A 23,504-nucleotide genomic window follows, 5' to 3' on the forward strand; every position below is an offset into this window, starting at 1 on the left:
CTTGAACACTGGGCCGCCGGCGGCAATGCTAACCCCAGGCGGCCTCTCCGCCCCAGTCACAGGCTCCTAGTAGGCCAGCCCAGCGTTGCTGCATCACAAGTGCCCCCAAACAGCATTCAGGTGCTGTCTGAGAGAGCTGATTGCTCTTGAAGAGAGAAGTTAGGAAAGAAAAAGGAAGCGAAGAAAACAAAGAAGAAGCAAGGATAGCAGGCCACACCTGGGAGCCAGCGCAGGTGCACCCAGCCCTGGGCTTGCCTCCGGCCCCTCTGCGGTGTCTGCACCGGGAGCCTGTGGGGAGTGGAGAGATGAGCGTCTGGCACTCCCGGCAACAGGAACCACTCCCCCCTCCGTCTCCCACAGCCCCTCACCGCCTCCCCTCCTCCCTGGGCCCTGTCCAATCTTGGGGCTCTGGGCATGGTCCTCCTTACACGGGGCCGCTCACGAAGACCACGCACGCTGCCTCCTCCTGGATGGGGTGGCCAGGCCAGCTGTTCCAGCTGTCTCACGTCCAGTTAGAGGACAACCAGTCTTATCCTCCACCCAGAGCCAAGAAAGTTGAGTCCGGCTGGGTCCACAAGAGGGCGATGGTGTCCTTTTGTCTACTTAGTCCAGGCGGCTTGAGGATCCCTGGACCCAGAAGGTACAGTAGGGGTCTGGTGTCCTCTCACAAGGGAAGGCCAGACAGGGCTCCCACACTCAGTTCCGGGGCGGCCCGTGGCCCCAAAGTCATGCAGTACCTGGTGGCACTGCCTCTCCCCAGCCACCTGCTTCACCCCCAGGCCTTCTCTGAGGGCTTCGCACACACTCTATGCTGGCTTCCCGACTGTCTTCTGGGGTCCCAAAGTCCCCCAAAACAGACCTGCAGCTGTGACTAGCATCCCAGCCTGCTCCCCCGACTCCAATTCCACTCTCGGCTTCACACCAGCCTCATCACTCAGAAAACAACATGCTGCACGGGTCCCGGTCTAGGGCCGCAGCTCTGTGAAGGCAGGGTCAGGGCCTCCAATATTTCACTGGCCAGTCAGCGTGTACGTCTCCACGGCCACAGCTCCAGGCCTGTCGCTGTCCTCTTTTCTCCAGGGTGGCTGTCATCACTGCCTAGCTCTGTCCCCAATTCCTATTTGTCCCTTGTACCATCCAGTCATGCACAGTAAAGAGAGGACATGGATCGGGTTGGGGCCAGCCTTGTGTTCCAGCGAGTCACGGCACCACTTGCCACCCCGGCATCCCTCATGGGAGTTCTGGTTCCAGTCCCAGCTCTGCTCTGGGGTGCAGCTTCCCGCTGGCCACAGCCTGGCACGCAGCAGTGGCAGCTCCAATGAGCGGGCTTCTGTCACCTTCACAAGGGACCCGGATTGGGGTCCTGCCTCCAAGTTTTGGCCCAGACTGCTGAGAGCTCTCGGGGAGTGAACCTAGGTGGGGGCTTTCTATCTGCATCTGTCCGTCAATAAACAACAAGTAAATATTTCTAACAATGTGTCCAGGGGTTGGCGTGGCGCTGTGGGTTAAACTATTGCATGCAATCCCACATTGAAGCACTGGTTGTTCAAGTCCCAGCTGCTCTGCTACTGCTCCAGCTCCCTGCTAATGCTCCTGGGAAAGCAGTAGACGGTGACCCAAGTGCTTGGTTCCCTGCACCCACGTGGGAGAGCTGGATGGAGCGTCAAGCTCCTAGCTTCAACACAGCCCAGGCTTGGCTGTTGTGGCTATGTGGGAAGTGAAATAGCAGGTGGAAGATCTGTGTGTGTGTGTGTGTGTGTGTGTGTGTTCTTTCAATCTGCCTCTCAAATAAAGTGAAACAAAAATTATTGAGGCAGGAGTCAGTGTTGTGCTACAGAAGATTGACCAACCGACTTCGATGCCAGCACCCCATATGGTGCCAATTTAAATCCTGACTGCTCCACTTCCCATCCAGCTCCTGCTTACGACTGGCCCAGCTCTGGCCCTTGCAGCCATTTGGAGAGTGGAGCAGCAGATGGAAGATCTATCTCTGTCTCTCCCTTTCAATAAATAAGCAAATGTTTTTTTTTTTTTTTTTAGATTTATTCATTTTATTACAGCCAGATATATACAGAGGAGAGACAGAGAGGAAGATCTTCCGTCCGATGATTCACTCCCCAAGTGAGCCGCAACGGGCCGATGCGCGCCGATCCGAAGCTGGGAACCAGGAACCTCTTCCGGGTCTCCCACGCGGGTGCAGTGTCCCAATGCATTGGGCCGTCCTCAACTGCTTTCCCAGGCCACAAGCAGGGAGCTGGATGGGAAGTGGAGCTGCCGGGATTAGAACCGGCGCCCATATGGGATCCCGGGGCGTTCAAGGCGAGGACTTTAGCCGCTAGGCCACGCCGCCGGGCCCGCAAATGTTTTTAAAAAGAGAGCATGATAGAGAAGAAAAAGCTCCGTTGGAATGGAAGTGACCAAATACCTAGAAAGTTCTGAGACATGTAAAATACCTGGACAGGGAGGTGAATCCCACTAGGTTGAAGGACATGACCGAGGCAAGGTGAGGACATGGGCTGGGCATGCAGAAGGCCCTCTGGGCCGAATCTACAGGCTGGCCCAGCGGGGCTACTGGGACAGCTGGCAGAGAGACCCCTGTATTTCTCCGTTCTCACCTACTTGAAGTGGACAATGATTTAAAGACAACCATGGGGTCCTTACTCAGTTGGGAGGCGGATTCCTGGGCTTCTGAGTATCTAAGCCCCAGAGCCCCTGACTGGACAGGAGCCGCTGCCCGAAGCTGAAGGCTGGAGCCACAGCAAAGTGAGGGGCTAGGCTTCCCCGTGGCAGCTCACTTTCTCCAGTGTGCCATGTCCTGAAGCCACAAATCACACCTAGTCCTCTCTGTCCTAGTGCTTGGCATAGGCCCTGGCACTGGCACAAAAAGGTAAAAAGAACAAAAAAGGGCCCAGTGCAGTAGCCTAGCAGCTGAAGTCCTCACCTTGCATGTGCCAGGATCCCATATGGGCACCGGGTCTAATCCTGGCAGCCCCGTTTCCCACCTAGTTCCCTGTCTGTGACCTGGGAAAAGCAGTTGTGGGTGGTCCAAAGCCTTGGGACCTTGCACCCGTGTGGGAAAAATAAAGAGGCTCCTGGCTTCTGGCTTGGGATTGGCGCAGCTCTGGCCATTATGGCTGCTTGGGAAGTGAATCAAGGGATGGAAGATCTTCCTTTCTGTCTCTCCTCCTCTCTCTATATCTGACTTTCCAATAAAAGTAAATAAATCTTAAAAATAATAATAATTGGAGCTGCAATTACAGCAAGCTGCCACAAGGTGGGTTCTTGACCCTAGTTTGTGGGCTCTGCTGCCGCTAGGGCTGAACTTGGTAGAAGGGAGTTCACTATCTAGGATGCGCAAGCTAAATTTTGGTTTCAGGGTCCCACTGGCTTCTCTGGGAGGCCTGACACGTGACCCCGGAGGGTGTCAATCATTGGCATGGATGCGGGATGGGGTCTCAGGACACAGCAGCTCTGGCCAAGAAAAACAGAGGCCAGGGTAGTGGCTGTGGAGCAGCAGGGGCCACGCTGTGGGTGACCCTGGAGGCACTGCAGACCTTTTGGAACATCTGTGGCAGAGTGCTGAAGGTCTGGTTTGGCACGTGTGCATTACGTATCGGAAGTGCCTGGGTTCCGTCCTGGCTGCACTCTGGCCCTAAGGAGGCAGCAAGGGGAGTCTCACTTGGATCCCTGCCACCAACACGGGACACCTAGCCCTGGCTGGGGGTTTTAGCTCCTGGCTTGGGCCAGGCCCAGACCTGGCCATTGCGGGCATTTGGAGAATGACTCAATGGGTGGGAGAATTCCTTCAAGTGTGATTTCCTTCAAGTACAAGGTTAGTGAGGGAATGGGTGACGCTTCACTGCTCCTAGGCAGTGCGTGCGTCTCCATCCAGTCCCCTGCTCCTGTCCGCCAGAGCGAGACAAGCGCCCCAAGATATGGGGCTCCTTAGGCATGGACACCTGAAGTCTGTGTGTGCAAGGTGAGTTTGTACCTGCAGGCTGCACGTATGTGTGTGTACACACAGCTGGAGGAGCCTGCACAGGAAGAGGTGTGTGTGTGTGTGTGTGTGTATGGCTGGAGCACAGGGATGTGTGTGTGTGTGTGTGTGTATGGCTGGAGCACAGGGAGGGGTGTGTGTGTGTGTGTATGGCTGGAGCACAGGGAGGGGTGTGTGTGTGTGTGTGTGTGTGTATGGCTGGAGCACAGGGAGGTATGTGTGTGTGTGTGTATGGCTGGAGCACAGGGAGGGGTGTGTGTGTGTGTGTACACACGGCTGGAGGACCCTGCACAGGGAGGTATGTGTGTGTGTACGGCTGGAAGAGCCTGCAAACGGACAGACTCCACGGGTTGACCGGCAGCCTGCCTGTCTGGAGAGGCGGGAAGACCAGCCTTCATGGCTGACACTGTGTGAGCCCCCCTGTCCCCCGACTCACCTGACCCAGCCTGCGCACCTCCTCCGGCCACAAGGCCGGGAGAAGGAGCTGGGAAGGTGCTTAGGGGAGCCTGCCCAGAATTCACGGTCCCTTCCAGGTCTCCTCACATTCCATGCACACATCTCCACTCATGCAGACGCCAAATGCTCCAAGTCGTTTTATTTTAGAATACAAGAGAGGTACAAATGTATTTACAGTGGTCCATATACAATCAAATAATATATATCACAGTTTTGTAAATATCATTTAAGATAAGTATTTACAAAGTTAAAGTGACCATTTTATGGAAGTAGAACATGATTTCTTGAAAACTCTATACATTTTATACTTTCATATTATAGTTTTTCTTTTTACAAAACGCCCTAAAGGGAGGCCTGGAAAATGACGCACGGTGTGAGAGGCAACGCCAGAGGACACACAAGGCCGGAGTCTGGGGACACGGGCCGCAGCAAGGGCAGGAGGAGGCAGGGAGGACTGGGCGCACGCCCGGGATCGCTCGCAGCCGTGCGCCTTCTTCACACTAGGGCCTCCAGGTAGGGCAGAGGTGCCAGTCTCAGGACCAGAGGTCGGGGTGGGCGGGACTTCGTCTTCCCGGGCCGGATATCCGAGGGGAGGGACGGAGCAGGGGTACAATGGAGAGGCTGAGGCCCACAAGAGGGATTTACCGGGGGTCCCGCACCGGATTACCGTGTGCCCCGCCTCCAACCACCGCACACGCCAGAGAGCCCTTGTGCCTCCTCCAAGCCCGGCTGCCCGGGGCCCCAATGTGCCCAGCTCTCAAGGTCGTGTCCTTGATCTACGAACCTAGAAGAAAACGGGTCCCCAGAGGACGCAAAGAGAGCCCTCCCACGACAGGGGGGCAGGCCTGGGTTGCGGGCTCTGCGGGAGGAGACAGTGGGCACACGTCGTGCTGAAGGTCTGAGCAGTCGCGCACCTGCCGCGCGGTCTGCGGAGCGTGCGGTTCCTCGGGGCCGAAGAGCGCACGCCCAGGGGTCGTGTGCCCAGTGTGCTGGCCGCCGCCGAGCGAGGATTCCCGCCCCGCGCCGGCTCACAGCACCATGGCTGGCAGGTGGTGCGCGGCGGCGGCGGCGGCGGCGGCGGCGGCAGCGGCGGCGAGGGCGGGTGCGTGAGCGTGCGGTGCCGGCAGAGCGGGCGAGTGCGCCTGCAGCGCAGCGCTGGGCGGCCGGTGGCGCGCGCTCTTCTGGTGCGCGCGCAAGCCGGCCAGCTGCGAGTACGCGCTCTGGCACACCTGGCACTTGTAGGGGCGCTCGCCCGTGTGCAAGCGCACGTGGTTGCGCAACGTGGATGACTGACTGAAGCGGCGGTTGCAGAAGCGGCACACGAAGGGCTTGTCCAGCGTGTGGATGCGCATGTGCGAGCGCAGGTTGCTGCGGGAGTTGAAGCCGCGGTGGCAGATGACGCAGCGCATACGGCCCACCGTGCCGGCCGCCGAGTCCGCGGGGTGGAAGTCCTCTGGCCAGGCGAGCGCGCGGGGCCCGGCGGGGATGGGGAGAGAGCAGCTCGGTTAGAGCCGGATTCTGGGGCCATGTCCACCTTCCACCACCCGCGGGGTCACAAACGCCGGGGCAGGTGGGGGTGGAGAGAGGCCCTGGCTCGGATCTAGTGGGAGCTGGACCCCCGACGCTGCTGTGAGACCTTGGGCGGAGGAGTGGAGGAGGGCTGAGCCCCCTTAAGCCTCAGCCTCCTCATCCGTGTATGGGACCACACCTAGGGCGGATTCACTGCCTTGTGAGTTAAGAAGTACGGCCTGTGGTGCACCTGCCGTGAGAAGCAGTAATGCCTGAACCCCCTCTCCTTTCCTCCTTCACAAATATGTGGCTTCTGTGTGCCACGAATGGCCCTCCAGGCCCCTCCTCCCCATGGGGTGGGGGTGGGGGGGCAGTAGCAGGGTCCCGTAGTGGTGGTGGGGGTTAACACCTGTGAAAGGCTTAGCTAAGAGTCTGCCAGCCTGGGACCCTAGGCAGAGCCCTCTCCCCTGGGGTGGGGCAGGGAAGGTGGCACACATGCCTCTACCCTCCTCCTTGCCAGGCCCTGCCCCACCAGGCACTGGGGGATCTTCTCACCCAGCACCTTGCTTTGGTGCATGGATGGGGAGAACAGGGGAGGTGCCTTCCCCAGCTGGGATTCAGGCCGGCCACCAGCCCTGGACCAGCTGGACCTGTGATGGTGCCAGGAATTGAAGAGGGGTCCCAGAGACCACCCCACCCCAGGGCTGTCACTGCGGCCCCAGAACTCCCTCCACCTACCGTGTTTGTTCTTCTTCTGCTCCTCCTCCAGCCCTGGCACCCCGGGAATCCCCAGGAAGGTGTTGTGCGAGTTTCCGTACCACACCAGCAGCTCCTGGTCTGGGGGAATCATCTATAGGACACAGGGAGGTACCAGAGGTGGTGAGGTCAAGGGGCAGCAGCAGGGGGCTGAGCACACCCTCTGAACAGCCGAGATGTGGATCCAGCCGGACAGCCACGTGCCTTTGCACCCGACCGCCTCTGGCCAGCTGCAGGAGCCAACATGGCTGACCCAGGCATCAGTCGCTTGTCCCCTCCCCCTGTCCAGGCCATCTCTGTCCTTGGTCTTGCCGTGTGAATGTGCCCCAAGGTGGCAGCCACTGCAAGGAAGGTTGGCAGCAAGCAGGAAGTGACAGAAGACCAGAGACAGCCAGGTCTCAGGGGCCCTAGTGGCATCTCTCCTCCTGACCCCTCTCCGCCCCTGCTCCACTGATTCTGTGCACCTGGCAGAGGCAAAGAGAGAAGACACACTTGAGCCCACCAATGGCGCAGCCTCGAGAAGCGCTAGGGCACTTGGCCTTGACCGAAGCCATTTCTACTCGCCTTGCAACCCAAGCCACAGCTCTGCCACTCTCAGCTGGGAACGCCCAAGACACCTATCTGCAGAGGCTGGCCCTAAACCCCTTTTGCTCCGGGACTTCCTGAGGGATCTTTGGTGAAAGGTGGGGAACCTTCAGCCCATCACCACATGGGGCCAGTGAGAGAAAGGGCGGCTCCTCCCTCTCCTGAGGGGTCCTGGCTGCAGCCACTGCCCAAAGAAATTGGGACACTTGATGCTGTGTCTTTCCATGCAGGTCCCAGGGCCGGGGTGCTCACGGAGAAGGCCCCTGCCCTTCTGTGCAGATCTGACCTGCAGAGACGGCCCTGCAAGGCCTTGCACCCTTGGGTTCCGCATGCCTGTCTTCCCTCTGATGGGAGCCCCGGAGGTCCTTGGGCCATCACGGCAAGTTCTGTTTGATCCCAAAAGTTGGTGGAGGAGGGTGCTGGAAGTGGACGAGAAAGAGCAGGAAAGTATGGGGCCTTGGCTATTGGTATCTCCTAGGACTCCACCTGCAGCCACCAGGCCCCCTACAACCCAGCCCCCTGAGCTACAGGGCACTGGAGCAGCCTCAGGGTCCATCAGATGGACAAGAGCCACGTCTGGAAAACCCAAATGCAGACCTCAAAGCCAACGAAAGTCGGGCAGACACCACGGCAGATGTGCCTGTGGTGTCTGGTCACTCATGGCCACTGGGGAGGAATCCAGCAGGTCAGGAAGAGCTGGTGACCCTGCCGGAAAGAGGGTGGGACAGAGACAGGTCAGGTAATGAGACTAAAACATTTAAGGGGAGGTGTTGTGACGCCAAGCTGCCACATGGGGCGCCACACCTGAGTGGCGCAGGTTAAAGCCCCGCCTACTCCTGGGAGGCAGCAGCACGTGACTTCAGGCAGCTGGGCCCCTGCTGCCCACCTGGGAGACCCCGGAGGAATTCTGGGCTCCTCACATCAGGAGAAGGTGCTGATGAGTGGTGACCTCAGGCAAGCCAGAAGGGGCGTGTGGACATAATCCCCAAGGTCCCCCCAATGCTACAGCTATGACTAAGTCACTTCCAACCCCGCCCGACCTGCAGCTTGGAGTTGTAGGCGAGGCCAGCCACCTCTGGATCACAGTGCTTTCTGCTAAAGCAGCTCAGTCTCCCTGCACTGCCCCATCAGCACATGGCCCTGCCACGGACGGATGTGGCCAGGAGCGGGAGGGAAGGGCGGGGTCTTGAGGGGCTCCCTGTGCTCTGAGCTAGAGTGACCTTGGCCATGTGGCTTCAGGACAGTCACCTTCACCTGACCTGGACCCTCTGAGAAGCCTTGGGTCCCACGGGACCTGGGAGCAGAGATACAAAATCCCTGGCTACTCCTTCCTCCAGCAGACCATGCTGGCAGCCATCTCTGGCATAGCCAGTCCCTGTAGCAGTGCCCACGGCGCCTGGGGGTGGCTCGGGACCACGGGCACGGTGGGACACCGGGTCTATCTGCCACTGCACGTGGCGCCACCCTGGGCTCTGGCACAGCCGTGGAGAGGGCAGGTGGCCTCCAGGTGATGTTGCCCTGAGCGCCTGCTGGAGCCAGGGTAATGTGCAATTTGAACATGAAGTTGGCCCTGGCCTCTTAGTTTTCATCGAGAAAAGCGACTATTAGGAGATGGAAGATAAGTGCAGTAGGCGCAGCGGTGAGATCCTCTGTGGGTTGAAGCCCGAATGGCTGTGGCCACAGAAATCTGGAATAGTCCAAGTCATCGTGTGCACTGTCCTTCAGCGGTGACACTGTCAGGATAAGGGAGGGTCACTGACCTGCTACCTCTACGACCAACTGTGTAAGAAATTTACTAGTGGGGATTTCATGCATTTAAAAACTAAAACCATGACCCAGACCCAGGGACAAAAATGGACACATGGGCCCAGGGTAGGTGATAAACCGCCATCCCTCCTCCTGCTCGGCTCCCTATCCTCCCTCCCGCCACTGCTGGGGGCTTCCAGTAGGCTCTTCTTAATGGATGTTCCTTCTTTGGGGTTAAATGTGTTGTTTTGATTTGTCTGCTACTCAGTGTGCATGCTTTTTTTAGAAAGCAGAAACATCAGCCAGAAAATGCAAGTCACTCTGCCGCTGGTTGCCGCATTCCTCAGACCCACCGATCAGCCTCGTCTCACAGTGACAGCTTCCGCACAAGATCCACGGATGGGCAGTGACAGCAGCGGGCTGCGGGCAGCCCCGGGGTCTCGGCCCTTGGAGCTCCAGGCCCTGCTCTCAGCTCCCTACCTCTAACCAACGCCTGGGATCCAGCCCAGGAGACCTAAGGGGAGCTCCGGGTAACAATGACGACATCAGTGTGACTAGCAGCCATGACAGTGGCCACCCAGCGGCCCCCTGCCTGGCACAGCCACATGGCTCCCAGAGCAGGCACCGACCCCAAACATGCAAAAAACAGCAATTCCTGAAGGAGCCAAGTGCCATACACCCAGATCTTGGGGGCCACTTGTGCCTTGCAGGATAACAAAATCCCACCCGATTGGGGTGATTTGTGTAAGCACTGGAGGAAACTGGTCTTCTCACATCACGCCACCCAGAGTGCCCCTGGGGGGATTCTGTCACCCTCCCCTTCCTCCACAGGGTACACAGGGGTCTCCATGTCACCTGAAAAAATGCCAGTTGCCATCAGAACTGTCCACAGATGTCCACCTGCACCCAAGGACGTAGCCCCAGCCAGCGACTCCCGGCCAGGGGAGTGGGCTGCACAGCCCAGCAATGCCCCATGTCAGCCTGGCTTCAGATCACGCCAGTGCACTGCCATCCACTGCACTTGCCACGGCCTGTTAAGTGGGGCCATTAAGCACATCTCATTGGTGGAGCAGAATGTGTTTAAACAGTCACTGAGACCCGCGGGATGGGGTCAGCACATGGCTCACACATGGCAACACTGTCCCAACATGATCAGTTGACTTATTACTAGGAATCTGATATTATCAATCAGACTGGTTACTAAGAATCCAACATCATTAGCCAAGCGTGGTTATAATCACCCAAGTACCTATGGATGAGCAAAGGCAAAAAAAGGCACTTGTTAGAGTCAAGAAAGGAGAGAAAAACAAAGATAACTAAATAAAGAACAACAGAAAAAAGAGGAAAATAAGAAAATAAGAAAGGGGAGACACAGGATATGAGGTCCTAAAAGCTTGGTGTAAAGAAAGTAACACAGCAAAAAAGCCCATATTTCAGGGCACAATAACTTCCCCCCTAAAAAGCCACCTAAAGTTGAGAAGCAAACTGGGAATTTTTCCCCCAGTTATCCTATCTGAAACTCTACATATTCCTAAATCCTTTGCTTGGTCCGACTTTGGGAGGTGACATCCTGTCTCCTGGGACAGCCAATTTTGTCCTCCTGGGGAGACTGGGTCCCTGGGTACCCCACTTTCCACCTGGACCCCTCTGCTGCAGGGAGATGTCTTCCTTCAATATCTGGAGCCCACGTACTGTGCACAGGGATCTGGCCAGAAATGCCACCGCAGGCAGCTGCGGGCTTCGGGGCCCAAAGTAAGCCAAGCAGTTATCCCGTGGTTAAACATCAGTGGCACAGCCAGCGATGAAACCCACCCACCTGCTCCACAATGGCCAGCCACTGGGTTCAGGAATTCCTTCACCCCATCTCTGTTTCAGAGTTGAGTTTGTATTTGTCGATATGCTTAGGGTCACCACGGGATAGTCGACTCACCATTTCCTTCATTTGCTTCTGGCAAGCAAAGGGTTACTGTTACGAAATATAAGTAGCAGTGATGGACGACAGGAAGATTAAAAAGGGGGGAGCAGGGTCTGGGTGGCGCAGCGGGTTAAACTAGCAGCTCATGACGCAAGCTCTTATCAGAGCCGCCAGCTCCCATCCGGGACACTCCACCTCTCAACCAACTCCCTGCTCATGCGCCTGGGAGAGCAGCAGAGGACGGGCCAAGTGCTTGGGCCCCTGCACCCGCGTGGGAGACACAAAAGAAGCTCCTAGCTTTGGGGGAAGATTTCTGTCACTCTGCCTTTCAGATAAATAAATCATAAACAGAAAGAAAAAGAGGACACTGAAAGTCTCCATGGCTCAGTCACATTCACACGCAAGAACAAACAGCAGGTCTACTCCAGGGGAACCAGGGGTGGCCTCCATGGGACGCTACACAGCTGGGCTGGCCCGGAAGGGCTACAGATGCCCTGAGCCTCGGTCCCACCACGAGGGTGGTCACTCAGGCCCCAGACGCAATTTAAATGTTACCCAGAATGTAACAGCGGCACAACGTGTCGGAGAAAACTGTGGCTGTGAAGAATGAGCCCAAGTCCACTTACTGAAAGTAAAATGGTGACTGTCGGTGGCACCCGATTGCCCAGACTCCTTATTTGCAAGGCTTGCTAATGATGTGACAGCACACACGACCTAAAGATGCCGCCACATATGAGGGAGCTCCAAAACCTTCGTGGAAAATGGCATGCAAAGCAAGCTTTAATTCAGTGCCGAGGGCTTTGGAAATAAACGCACCCAGTCTTCCCATCCTACATGCTTCCCGTGTGTGCGTCTCATTCGGAACTCTGCACGTCTGTGACTGCACCTTGCTCTGCAGCCTGCGTTTCCATTCATGCGCAGGTGCACACACTCGAGCTTTTGCAGTTCCCAGAGCCCTGGCCCTGTCGATGCCCTCTGCCTGCCCCGTCCGTGGGGCAGCACTGTGAAGGGACGCTTGGGCCCCAGCAGGCTAGGGGCCCTGTAGCCACCATGATGTCAGCATGCCTCCTGTGTGTGTGTGTGTTTGTCTATGTGTGTGCAGGAGTGATGGGACACCTGAGACCCTCTGCCACATCCGTGTTAGGACAACTGGCAAGGAGAGTGTTGAGATGGAGGGTGTGAGAAATGAGGTGGGATCATTTGTACTCGGAGCTGATTCTAGAATGTGGGTGGCCGAGTCCGACTCTCTCTGCACCCAGGAGACTCTCCCCCCTCACCAGAACCCTCCAATTAGGAGCTGCTGGGTTCTCCTTACCCCCGTCCCAATTTGTGGGCTTCCAGCCATTGCCCCTCAGCTGGGATCCACCTCCTGGCCACCCTGGCTGGCTTCCTGCTATCCCCTCACCCCAGACAGTCTCAATTTTGTTATTTGGGAGCAACCAGACCCCAGACCTGGGGTGAGGGGTGGAGGTGTGGGGACTTGGGCCTAAGAAGCTCTGACTCCCAGGGAGAAAATACGGGTCTCACAGGGAATCACACACCCCCCAAAACCCTGCTCAGCTTCAGCCACCTTCTTCCCTAGTCCCAGTTAGAAAAGTGTGGTGGAAACAGCCCCCCTGTTGCCTGCTCTCCGGCACAGCAGAGCAGCCTCTGCCACTCCCAGCCTGTGTCCCACGCGGCCTCTATCACTTGGCTGGCTTTGTGCCCTCACTGCCCCCTGCACCATGAGTGACTGGCTCTGTCCATGCATGTGCTCCCAGAAACACCTCCTTCGCCCATGCTTGCCCTGGCTCAACCCTCACCCCCTTTCAAAACCCCCTACCTGCCTTATCACAGCAGGAGCTGCTGCCTTACACGGTCCGTAATGTGTATAATGGCAGACTCCTCCCCAGGGGATGGTGTGAGGCCTGAATACAAGGGTGTGTAGCCAGCCCCTTGGCGGAGCCATACTCCCTTCCCAACCCAGTGAGCTGCTGCAGAGCCAGCAGGAATGGCCCGGTGTCATCAGTGTCTCAAGCATGCAGGATGAAGGACAACACACAGCTAGAGCACAGTAGACACATGTCCTCCCTTCCCCCTAGGTCTGCCTTCCATGGCTTCTCCAACCTCCGCACTCGGGAACAGCTCAGCACTGATATCCAGGGGTCTCACCAGCACACAGCCTAGTGCCACAGTGGCTAAAGTGGCTACGAGGCTAGCATCCCATGTGGTGGGCGCTCCACCTCCGAGACAGCTCCCTGCTAGTGGCCTGGGAAAAGCAGCAGAGACGCAGACGGAGCTCCCAGCACCTGTCCAGCATGGCCCAAGTCTGGAGAATGAACCAGCAGATGGACGCTCTCTCTGCCTCTCCCTCTCTCTCTTTTAAAATACATAATGGATGAAAAATAGAGGAAGGGTATTTTCCATGAAGTCTGATCTGCAGCCAACAGCCTCCATGGAACTCACGGCCCTGGTGGCTTGGTCCCTGGATTCCAGCTGCACATCCGAGGCAGGGCCCAGTGAACCCATGTCAGTGCCTTCAGTCCATGGTGATCCCTGGATATGCGTGTCCCCACTGGTCCCTTGGCGTCAGCCCACACGTGTGCACGTACCTCAATGGCCTTGTAGAAGATGCTGGTGCCTATTTGGACCACCTCGAGGTTCTGCTCCTGCTCGTTTCGCGCACACTTGATGTATGTCATCCAGCTGCGATGGTCCTCCTGGCTGGCGTCGATGAAGTAGCGTACAGTACCGTCCTCGTTGAACACCTGGTGGCAGGTGGCAAGGGGCTTGGCTGAGGCTGGGCTGGGCCCCAGGTGTGCTCTGTGGCACCAGCCAGGGACTCTCTCTCTCCAGCCTCCCCACAGTCCCTGGAAGTGGATAAAGCCACTTGGCTCCAGCTGCATTTCTGCTTGAGAGAAAGCAAGTTCCGAGAGGTGCAGTGACCTGTCCCGCTTTCCTGCCAGACGGGGCCAACAGGAAATCTGTTGCCAAGATGCCCTGGCTGACTATGGACAGGCTCCTGCTGCCGCGACCTGCCCATCCCGAAAGAAAAGGCTTGGCCATCATGGCTGATCCATTTCCTGGAAGTGGACAGAGGTTTCCCAGAGCAGTGGGGAGCGCAGCAGAGGGAAGGCCGCCTCATTTGGCCTCCCGGTTCCGCCCAAGCCCACCACCTCCCATCATTATGGGAGCTGCCAAGGGCACTTGGAGGTCAAACTTCATCCCTGCTTCCCCACCCATCAGAGACTGCAGGGGGTGTCCACGGGAGGCAGGGGGCAGTTAGGAGGGGCCTCTTGGGCCACCCCAGCACCCTTCCTCCTGCGCTGGTGGTCAGCTGCAGGATCTGTCCCAGGAAGCTCCTCTGGGTGGGTGAGGTTAGGAAGGGGTGCCCAAGTCTGGCCCCCATGAGTTTTTGCAAGGCCAATGCCCTGGGGCAGTGGGGGCGGGGAGAAGGAGGCTGTGCAAGAATGGCTTTGTCCTGGGGTGCCCCTCCCTAGTATCAGGCGCTGCAGGGGGCAGGGCAGAAGCCTGCCTCCTGCAGAATCCTGGGGTGGCTACCAAGTCTGCAGGTGGGGCCTCAGCGGACCCCTCGCCACACCAACACAACTGGGCGATGACACAACCAAGTTATTTTTAATGCCATGCTGCTGGGGCTTGGGAGCACACACAGACCTTGCCCTGAGATCTGTGGCAGCAGCCCGCACCCCAAGTCAGGGTTGAGTGCCAGGGAGACAGCGTGCGTGGTTGGGAGGTGCCCCCTTGGGGAATGGTTTACAGACCCTGGACAACCAACTTGGATTGGGGATGGGGGGGGGGTTCAGTTGCGCCCAGGTGATCAGGTAGGGTAGGGCCCTCCCGACAGTGTCAGCTTGCAGTTTAGAGTGTCTTAGGGGGATGTTTAGTGCAGAGTCCAGGAGCCGCAGAGGCTCTCCCACGTGAGGGTAGAGCCCTGAGCCCCAGGGGCGCCTACCTCCCACATGAGGTTGTTGTTTTTGCGTATGTCCACGTGCTCTGGGGCCAGGACGCTCCCGGTGAAGGGGCCCATCTCCGTGCCCGCCTTGATCCACGTCTTGGAGAAGATGCCCAAGCCCTCGCCCGGGATAGAACTTTGCGCGATGATCACCTCAGCCGGCAGCACCAGGCTGGACAGTTTCTGCACCTCTGCGGAGGCGGCGGGGAGAGCCCGGTCAGCGCCCATGGATGTTGCTGGTCCTGCCCAGCCCGCCAGTCCACTCCAAGCCCGCTCCGACACTGCCGCCCAAGTCAGTCCAAGAGTGGAGGGGATGGCGCCTTGGGGAGTTTCGAAGGTCAGCTTCTCCCGCGTGGGTGCTCGGGGCTAGGGATCTAACGAGTTTTGTCTTGCCCAAAGCTCCCCCCACCCCCCACCGCCGCCACACTCCTCGAAGCTTTCAAAACCTCTGCGCTCTCCACCTGGGAAAAAGTTCAGGAAGGAGTGGGCGAGCGCCGCAGGAGGCCAGGTTCTCGGAGCAGGTGCGGGCGGCCAATCCTGGACTCCACAGAGCAGGCAGATTTGGCTGGTCCCGGGGTACCCGCTCCACGCGAGTGGGGATACAGAACGCTAGGCGCGGAGCCATCAGCACCGGAGACAGACCCCAGGGCCCGCGCCAGGGAACCCCCACACCCGCAAGCAGCCCTGCAGGGCCAGGCCCAGGGCGCACGAGGGTCTTCCACTCCCGCCTTCGACACCCCGAGGCGCAGGCCCGGGTGGGAGTGAAGGAGGCCCGCTGGGGGTTGGCCTCCGTGTCCTACAAGGTTTCCTTCTAAGCTACCTGGGAAAATCGCCTGCGAGCCGGCTGCAGGGGGAGGTGGGGGTTAAACGGTGTCGGCTACGGCGCGGCCGGCAATTTGTCACGCTGTTAAAGTGATCGCATTCATTGGGCTCCATTCGAAAGAAATTGCTAATTCTAAATTCATTAGCCCTGGAAGAATGATGTAGCAGTAAATTGTAACTCAATGCGGAGAGGACTTGTTTAAAAGGGGCCGAGGAATCCTCTTTGACAAAAAGGGGGATTAGATGGTTGACATAGCGTGAATGGGAATCGAATTAGCCGTCACGGTAAATTAAGAGAGGAACAGGGATCGTCCAGGGGGAGAGCGGGCGAGGCGCGGCGAGGCCAGCGCCCGGGAGATATTGTGTGCGGGTTGATGAATGAGGAATAAGAACTTGAGACACCTTAAAGAAAAGAAACTTCTCGCCCTGCCTTTCTTTCGCTCGCTCGCTCCCTCTCTCCCCGCGGCTTTCTCTCGGGCCGCCCGCCCTCCGCCCCCTCCAACGGCCCCCGCTGCCTTTTTAAAGTTCTGGGTTTAAGTGGGAACTTTCGCGGGTCAAGCCCAAGTTAACTAAATGAATTTAAAACCCCTTCTTTTCGAGTCAACTGCTATTACACGCCTAGTAAGGCTTTAGACGTCCGGGAACCCGCCGCCTCGGAGCGGGTGTGTGGCTGGGTCGGGGATGGGGAGGCTAGGGAGGCGGGGTGGGGGGACCAGACTGCGGCGGTGGAGGGGGGCAGGCGGCGGGATGCGATGGGAGCCCAGCTTTCCTCCCCTGCTCCCCACCTCCAGTATCCCCCTCCGCGCTCTCCGCGCCCCACGCTTTGGCCAGGCTGCTCCGGCCTGGGGAAACCAGGATGCGCGCTGCGCGTCGGGAGCGCCCCGGCGTTGTCTCTGCCGTGGGCCGGGGAGCCGAGGGAGGGACACGAGGGCGCCCCGACGGCGAGACTCACCGCCGGAGAAGGACTGCGCCAGCACCTCGGCGGTGAAGGCCGTCTTGGGGCTGGCGTGGTGGCTCTTGTCCTCGAAGAGCTGCTCGCCCAGCACGTTGCGCCAGCGGCCGTACAGGAAGCTGTGCAGGATGTCGGAGGTGATGACCTCGGCCAGCGCCAGCCCCGGCGCCTTGAGCCCCGTTTTGAGCACCAGGGCCTCCGCCGGGAGCACGGAGCCCATCATGGGCGGCCCGGGGGCTCCTCGCCGGCCGCGGGGACGGGCGCGGGAGAGCTAGGCGCAGGCTGCAGCGACGGAGGACGAGAAGGAAGGGAAGCGATGCAGTGCTGGGGTGGGTGGGTGCGCAGGTTGGTAGTAGGGGCTGGAGGAGGACGCGGGAGGGCCTGGCTGGGAGGAGAGGAGGCAAGGGACCCGGGGGCCGAGAGGCCGGCGGGAGGAGAGGGGCGAAGCTGCCTAGGAGGCGGTGAGAGGCGGCGCGCCGAGCGCCGAGAGGCGCGGGTGGAGGCGGCGGCGATGCGGGGGCTGCGGGCTGCGAGGGAGGGAGGCGGGCTGCGGAGAGCAGTGGCTGCGAGGGCCTCGTGCGCGCCCGCCCGCCCGGGACCGTCTTTCCCTTGGCAAAATCGCTGCGCCTTTATAGGAGCCGCAGTGACCCTCCTAATTGGTTATTAATGACCCCCCTGACGTCGAGGACAGACTGGTGGCACCCGGCCGGCCGGGCGCGAGCAGCTTCGCGGCGGGGGCGCGCGGCCTGCTCGGAACAGCCCCCTCAGCTCCTCCCTCCATCCCGGCCCTCCCCCCCCACCGCTTCCTCCTCCTCCTCTTCTTCCTCCTCCTCCTCCTCTCCCCGTGGGAAGCTCTAGGCAGGGAGGGCGGCTCCGCCGGCGGCGGGAAGACTGAGAGGAGGGAAGGGGACGCAGGGGAGGGGGCACGGCGAGGCCCGGACTCCGGGGACCCAGCCCGACCTTCGGGTGCCGCGGGCTCAGCTCACCTCCGTGTCCCAGGCAAGATCCGCGCTCGCTCACCACCGCCCGCCCTGCTACACCGGCTGGGCCTTCTCTTCATCCCACCCGCACCGCCGGTTCATCGCACCCCGTTGCCGAGACAGGCTTGCGCTCCGACCGCCCTGCTCAGGGCTGCACGCCCCCTCCTGCCCCCAGTCCCAGCCTGCGGTGGTCGCCTCGAGGCCGGCGGCAGACTCTAAGCCCCTGCTCGCGCCGTGCTCAGCTGCGGAAGCCTGCGCTTCGCTTCAAACGGGCCGCGCCCGCTGCCCGGCTCGCTCTGCGCAGCCCACTGCGAAACTCAGGCCGGGCCACTGGAAGGCTGCCGGGACCGCCGCCGTCGGGGCTGGGCGAGCCCCAGCCGGCTTCGTGGGCAGCCGCGCTTCCGGGCTTAGTGATGGCTAGGTCGGTGGTCGGGAAGGACAGCCAGCTATCCGCTCAGGTCACCGGTCGTTGGAGGAAAGCTTTTCCCGCAGGGCACAGCAGGGCCGCAAGGAACCGCGTCCTGCGTGGGAGTGGCCGCGCTGGAGAACGAGCGAGCAGCCCCCGGCCAGGCCACGGTGCGCTCAGCCCTCCCGGTTCCCGGCTGAGCTGTTACCTGCGACAGGGCACTCCCTCTCAGCCGCCCGCTTTTTGTCTCCCTTCCTCCCCCACCTTCCGGACTTCCTGCGCCCGGCTTCCCAGGCACCTCGGAGCGCCCAGAGCGGCCCCTCTCCAGACGCTCGGAGCCGCCGAGCCAGGAGCCACGGTGGGGAGGCCACCGTTGTCTGCAGCCTCTGCTGCCGCCCAGGTTAACCTGAACCCGGGGCTGCGGCCTCAGACACACCTGCTTAACTCCACCCCGCCACTGCACCCTCGACCGGGGAAGGGGGACCGCAGTGGCTCCAAGTGTTATGGATCTCCAGGTTCCTCTGCGGCGCTTCGCGACTCCGCAGGCCTTATCCGCAGCGTGCAGCGAGCGCCTGCGTGCTGGGACAAGGACAGCGCCTCTCACCAGCGAGCCCCTTTTGAAGGCCCCGTGGCAGAGTCCCCTCCGCTGCTAAGCCCGCCTGACACCTGGCGCGCATAGGTCCAGGGCCCTTGCACCCCTAGGTCCGGCCAGTGGTCTTCCGCATTCCTGCCGGTGCAGAAGGTAGCCTTGTACCCTCAGACCCCGAGTCCTGGTCGGTCTCCAGGCTGACCCCCGGGGCGAGCGGGGTGCATTGCTGGACCTCTGGGAGAGGGCACCGGCAGAGGGCAGCGCTGCGGAGGAGCCCCGGAGGGTCCTGGCACCTGCGCTTGACTCCGGATGCCGCCCGCGGCTCACGCCGGCTCCGCCCGCGGGTTCCTGAGTGAGTGAGCACCGGAGGCCGGTGTTGGAGACCCAGCAGGCTAACTTGGCTCCTGGGTGTTGGCTTCTCCGGGGAGCAGGTGGAAGCAGATGGCGCCACGAAAGGGAGGGACTGAGGGCCGGAACGCCCTAGTTCCTAAACGCGGAATGCGACCCCGCGGCTCCGGGAGAGCGCGCAGGACCGGGTGGACGCCTTTACGTCCAGCCCGCGCCTCGGCCTGGGTCGGGGCTCGTGAACAGAGTTTTCTGCCTTCTCTTTGGGTCACTTTCTCCCCAGGAGCCCTTGAGGGTTCTGTCAATTCCCTGATCGCGTCCCACTGAGAAAGCCCCGGGGTTGGGCGTCCCTGCGTCTTGGGGGAGGAGGGTGGACGGCATTTGGGTTCCAAACCTCTGCTCAGGGTCAGAAGGGGAAGAACTGAGTTAGGGCTCGGACGGCGGCCAGGGAGTGATGTTCCCTGTGGATCGCTGCTGGGGGCGGAGCAAGTGGGGAAGCTCCAGACAGCCCCCACCCCTGCCGGAGGACCCGAGAACCTGGGGCGTCTCCTCGCTCACCCCCGCTTCCACCGCACCTGACGCGCGCTTCAGGAAAAGGGAACTCTTAGGGGGGCGTCCAAGTTCAGGCCCTTGGAATTGGGGACCAAGACGCCCTGCGTTTGCATTTCCCCGCGTGGAAACACTGCGAGGGAAGATGCTTCACGCTACAGGGACAGCCGGCGAAGCAGCCGCGGCGGTTTTCGTCGGGCCCGGGGTGCCCAAGCCCCCTCCCCTCGGCCCGGCCTCCGCGCCACCTCACCCCGCCCCTCTCGCCCGCCGGCCGCCGCTTGGCGAGGTCTTTAATATTCATGGGCGTTAATAGAGAGGCCCCCAGTATATCGGCCCATTGTGGGCGGCTCGTAGGGCCTGAATAGGCCCCGGCCCTCTTTCTTCGGCGCGGCTTCCCGAGGGGCCGGGCCAGGAGTGAATGGCCCCACTGCCCGCCCAGCGCCCCCTCCCCCGCGGTCAGAACATCTTTATCCCCAACACCGCCGCCGCCGCCGCCGCCCGGGCCCCATCGCGCTGCCCGGCTCCGGGCGGAACGAATCAATCGGCCCCGGCTCCTCGGAGGTCACCCTCGAAGCCCGGGGTCCCGCCTTGCCCCGCGCAGAGCGGGAGACAGTGGCGGCGCCGTCGGACCCACGCACCCGGAGCCTGAGGGGCTGTAGGGGAGGAGGGAGAAATCCGGGCATCCCCATTTCTATTCTCTGCGGGTGCAGAGCGGAGTGCCTGGGAGGAGGCGATCAGGGTTCCCCCTCCACCTCGGCTGCGCCCAGAGAACCAGACTGCTTCCCAGTGATGCCAGGGCGCGCGCCCCGTGGGGCCCGGCAGCCGCACCTGCGCCAGTCCCGAGGGGAACAGGGAGCCGGGCAGGGATCGGCAGGCCCCACAGCCCAGCCCACGAGTGGCTTTCGTTCTGGCAGGCGCAGCGAGGCTCGACTCCCGGGTGCTGATCCGCGAAGCGAACGTCCGGCTCCTGAGGTCGTGGTCGTCTCGGTTGGGCGGTTCCAGCCGGGGCGGGAGCCGGAGAATCTGCCAGGCGGGGCCCGGAGCGCATGGGTCCCCCACCCTCCCACCCCGCCAGCTTTCGGAGGCACAGAAAAGAGCCCATTGTCCCCTGAGAAATACATTTTTTGGGGGCTGAGTGAAAGCCTGTCTTTCTTCTGAACTTTAGTCCAAAGTCGCCCGCCCTGGGCGGTGGATTTGTGTCCCTCCCGGGGGCCCCGTGCCCGCCTCCGAAACATCTGCCGGGGAAAATCCACCCTGGAGGCAGAGCGCGCCGCCTTTAAGCCCCAAGAACTCATTAAAAAGATATTAGCGGCGGGGGCAGGTCCCGCGCAGGTATCGATCGGCCGGAATGGGCCCCAGGAAGAAAGGGGGAAGGTGGTCGCGCCGCGCCCCAGCCGCCGCGCTGTTGCGCACAGCCGCGTCCGGCACGGTCCCCGCGCTGTCCCCGGCCCGCCGCTCCGCCTCACGCTGCCTGCCACACTCCCCTCTTGACCAACGCGCGCGGCATTCCCCCTACCGGCCCCTCGTGGGCTCCCTTGCTCTCTTTCTTTGCTGCCCACTCTGAACCCGGGGTTCCTGCCTCGCGTGGCGCTCTGTGTCACTCCATTCCCCGAATTCGGACCCCATTCCCGCAGGACGGCTTGGGACTCCAGGGCGCCACCGCGATGCGTGCCAGTGCACAGCGGCCCCGGAGATACAGCGGTGGCGGCCACGGGCTGCACGAACCGCCCCCGTGGCCGGGACTTGGGGGCCCGCCTGTGCTGGGGCTGGCGGGCAAGGCGCGGTGGACCAGGATAGCGGCCTCCTACTCTCATACATCTCGTGCACGATGTAATTAGAGTTTCCCGGGGTGTTTTGGCTGGTCCTCACCTGCTTTTCCCCCAGTTAGCTGGGCGATCTTAGCGATCGAGCAGCCCAGCCTCGACGGATCCAAGCGGCGAGAGAGGGGTGCTGAGTAGGGAGCCTGGGCTATCAGGAGGGACCGAGTCACAAACTCTGGGGGCAGAAGCGGGCTGGCGGGAAAGAAGCTAGGAGAACCAGGAGCTGAAGCAAGGCAGGCAAGGTCCCTCCAAGAGCGCCGGTAAGGAGGAAGGAGTGAGGTGTTTGGGCCACCAGGGAAAACAGGAAGAAGCATAAAGGGAGGAGGGGCTGGGTGGGGCAGGTGGTGGGGCTGTGCTGGATACCCATCCCCTCACTCTCACCAGCTGTCCGCCATGTCTTGGAGTCTAGCTGGCAAAAAGGGCCCATGCAGACCCTGTCCTCCCCCCTCTCCCGCGGGAGCGCCCCCTCCCTCCAGCGGAGGGCTCTAGTTAGTGGCTTCTTGTGTCTCTGCTCTTGCACCTGCTGGTGCTGGCCCCAGCGTCCAGGGGACCAGGACAGGGACTTGCACTCGGTGACTCCTGTACTCCACCTGCTACCCGAGTGCAGAGCAGCCACTCCACCAGGACTCTGGAGGCTTCCGGTGCCTCTTCCGGGTAGCCAGTGGTTCCCGAGCATCTGCTGAGAAAGCCCCCACATGGATGTGTCCACGCAGGGGTACGTTCAGCAAACACAACTGTCATTCTTACCACTGCCCTTGCCTCTCTAGGACCCACTCAGTCCCCGAGTGTTTGGGGCCTCTGGGCCTGTCTGGCTGCCTCCAGCAACAACACTGCCCCCATTGCCAGGAGAGCTGTTGAGGAGGGTGGAAGGCAAGGCCTGAACAGCTCCTAGGTTTGCAAACACAGATGGCACAGGGCAGGCAACAAGTCTCACCTGCCGAGGGGGTCGAGGGCAAAACCACAGGCCGTGGGAGCAGAGCAGGATGCCCAGAAGTCTGTGTGCCAGCTGCTGTGAACTGCCCACACACTGCCTTGGTATGGTCCACTCCGAAGGGGCAGCTGAGCTACGAGGAGTGGAGTGGTTCAGCCACGAACACCACAGTCACCAAACCACTGTGCCCTGACCTCCACTGTGGCTGCATCACAAGGGGCTCTTTTCCACCCATGCCAGTGTGTGAGAGGCCGAAGATACGCCTCTCCCCTTCTGTTCTCATGCTCACTGAAAGACTACAGCAGCCTTGCCATCACAGCCCAGGCGGGAAGGAGACGGGTGACCAGTCAGCCCCTAGAGGCTGTTCCAGCGGGCAGCGGAGACGCTCTTGTTGTCTGGTTGCTGTGATATGGGAAAACCTGGGACACAGTGTGCAGGGAGGAGTCCCAAAGTCCCTGCTGAGCCATCCCTGGACCAGGAGCTACTTGAGAGCAGAGGCCTTGTCTGAATCTTCCGGTATCTGAGTGGGCGCTCAGTGAGGGGGAGCCCAAGCAGCCTCTGGAGCGACAGTGAGGCCTCTAGCCTGGTACCGCATTTCTGGCAATTGCAATTCTGGGAAAGCTTAGCAGCTGCTGGCAACCCAAATCTTTAGAACTGTGGTCCTTATCCAGCACTCCACACCTGCTGGGACACGGTAGGGAGCTGCTGAGCCCAATGCCACATGCCCCTCTCCTGGCCCACTTGTCCACTCAGACTTCCCTGGGCCTCCACCCGCAACTTGCTTGCCAGCCACTCTTCCGCTGTCACCGTGACCCTGTCCCCTGAACTGTCCCCCTGCTCCCAGGATTAGGTGGCAAGACCTGGCCAGCCGGCCATCAGCTCCTCACTCTGGCACCCACACCCCTTTGCCAACGCACGTGCTCAATTCCCAACAGCAGTCGAGCACAGCTTGCCATGTGCTGACCCTGTCCCCGCACAGAGAGAACCTGGCTGGTTTCTATCCAGTGTCTCCCTGGGGGGTGGATAGTCCCTTAGCAAGACAGAGGCCCCCTCCCCACATCTCAGCGCCCCAAACAGGGTGATAGCAGTCACAGAATCCCAGCAGAAGCGGCTCAAGACTCAGTACCCCCTCTACAAGAAGGAGGGGGGACTCAGGGATGTCCGTAATTCCTGAGCAGGGGAGGGCAGGAGCTA

General features: G+C 60.7%; 1 protein-coding gene across 1 annotated transcript; it reads right to left on the reverse strand.

Annotated features, from left to right (window-relative positions):
* Positions 1 to 5,470: 5,470 nt before the first annotated feature.
* PRDM12 (PR/SET domain 12) lies at positions 5,471 to 16,968 on the reverse strand. The gene is made up of 5 exons (XM_058672817.1): positions 16,691 to 16,968; positions 14,917 to 15,107; positions 13,556 to 13,711; positions 6,701 to 6,812; positions 5,471 to 5,906 (listed from the first exon to the last, which is right to left on the reverse strand). The coding sequence occupies exons 1-5, from the start codon at positions 16,911 to 16,913 to the stop codon at positions 5,482 to 5,484; spliced, it is 1,107 nt and encodes a 368-aa protein (XP_058528800.1). The 5' UTR covers positions 16,914 to 16,968; the 3' UTR covers positions 5,471 to 5,481.
* Between the last annotated feature and the right edge of the window lie 6,536 nt (positions 16,969 to 23,504).

The sequence above is a fragment of the Ochotona princeps genome, chromosome 14 (genome assembly GCF_030435755.1).
Source record: "Ochotona princeps isolate mOchPri1 chromosome 14, mOchPri1.hap1, whole genome shotgun sequence".
In the NCBI taxonomy this organism is placed as follows: domain Eukaryota; kingdom Metazoa; phylum Chordata; class Mammalia; order Lagomorpha; family Ochotonidae; genus Ochotona; species Ochotona princeps.

What these genes read in the sequence shown, in the direction of transcription:
- PRDM12 (XM_058672817.1), bottom strand. Translation starts at nt 16,913, where the DNA reads ATGATGGGCTCCGTGCTCCCGGCGGAGGCCCTGGTGCTCAAAACGGGG. An exon ending in GGCGCAGTCCTTCTCCGGCG is followed by an intron (nt 15,108 to 16,690) that starts GTGAGTCTCGCC and finishes CCGCCTCCGCAG; the next exon opens with AGGTGCAGAAACTGTCCAGC. An exon ending in GCAGAAGAAGAACAAACACG is followed by an intron (nt 5,907 to 6,700) that starts GTAGGTGGAGGG and finishes TCGCCTGGCCAG; the next exon opens with AGGACTTCCACCCCGCGGAC.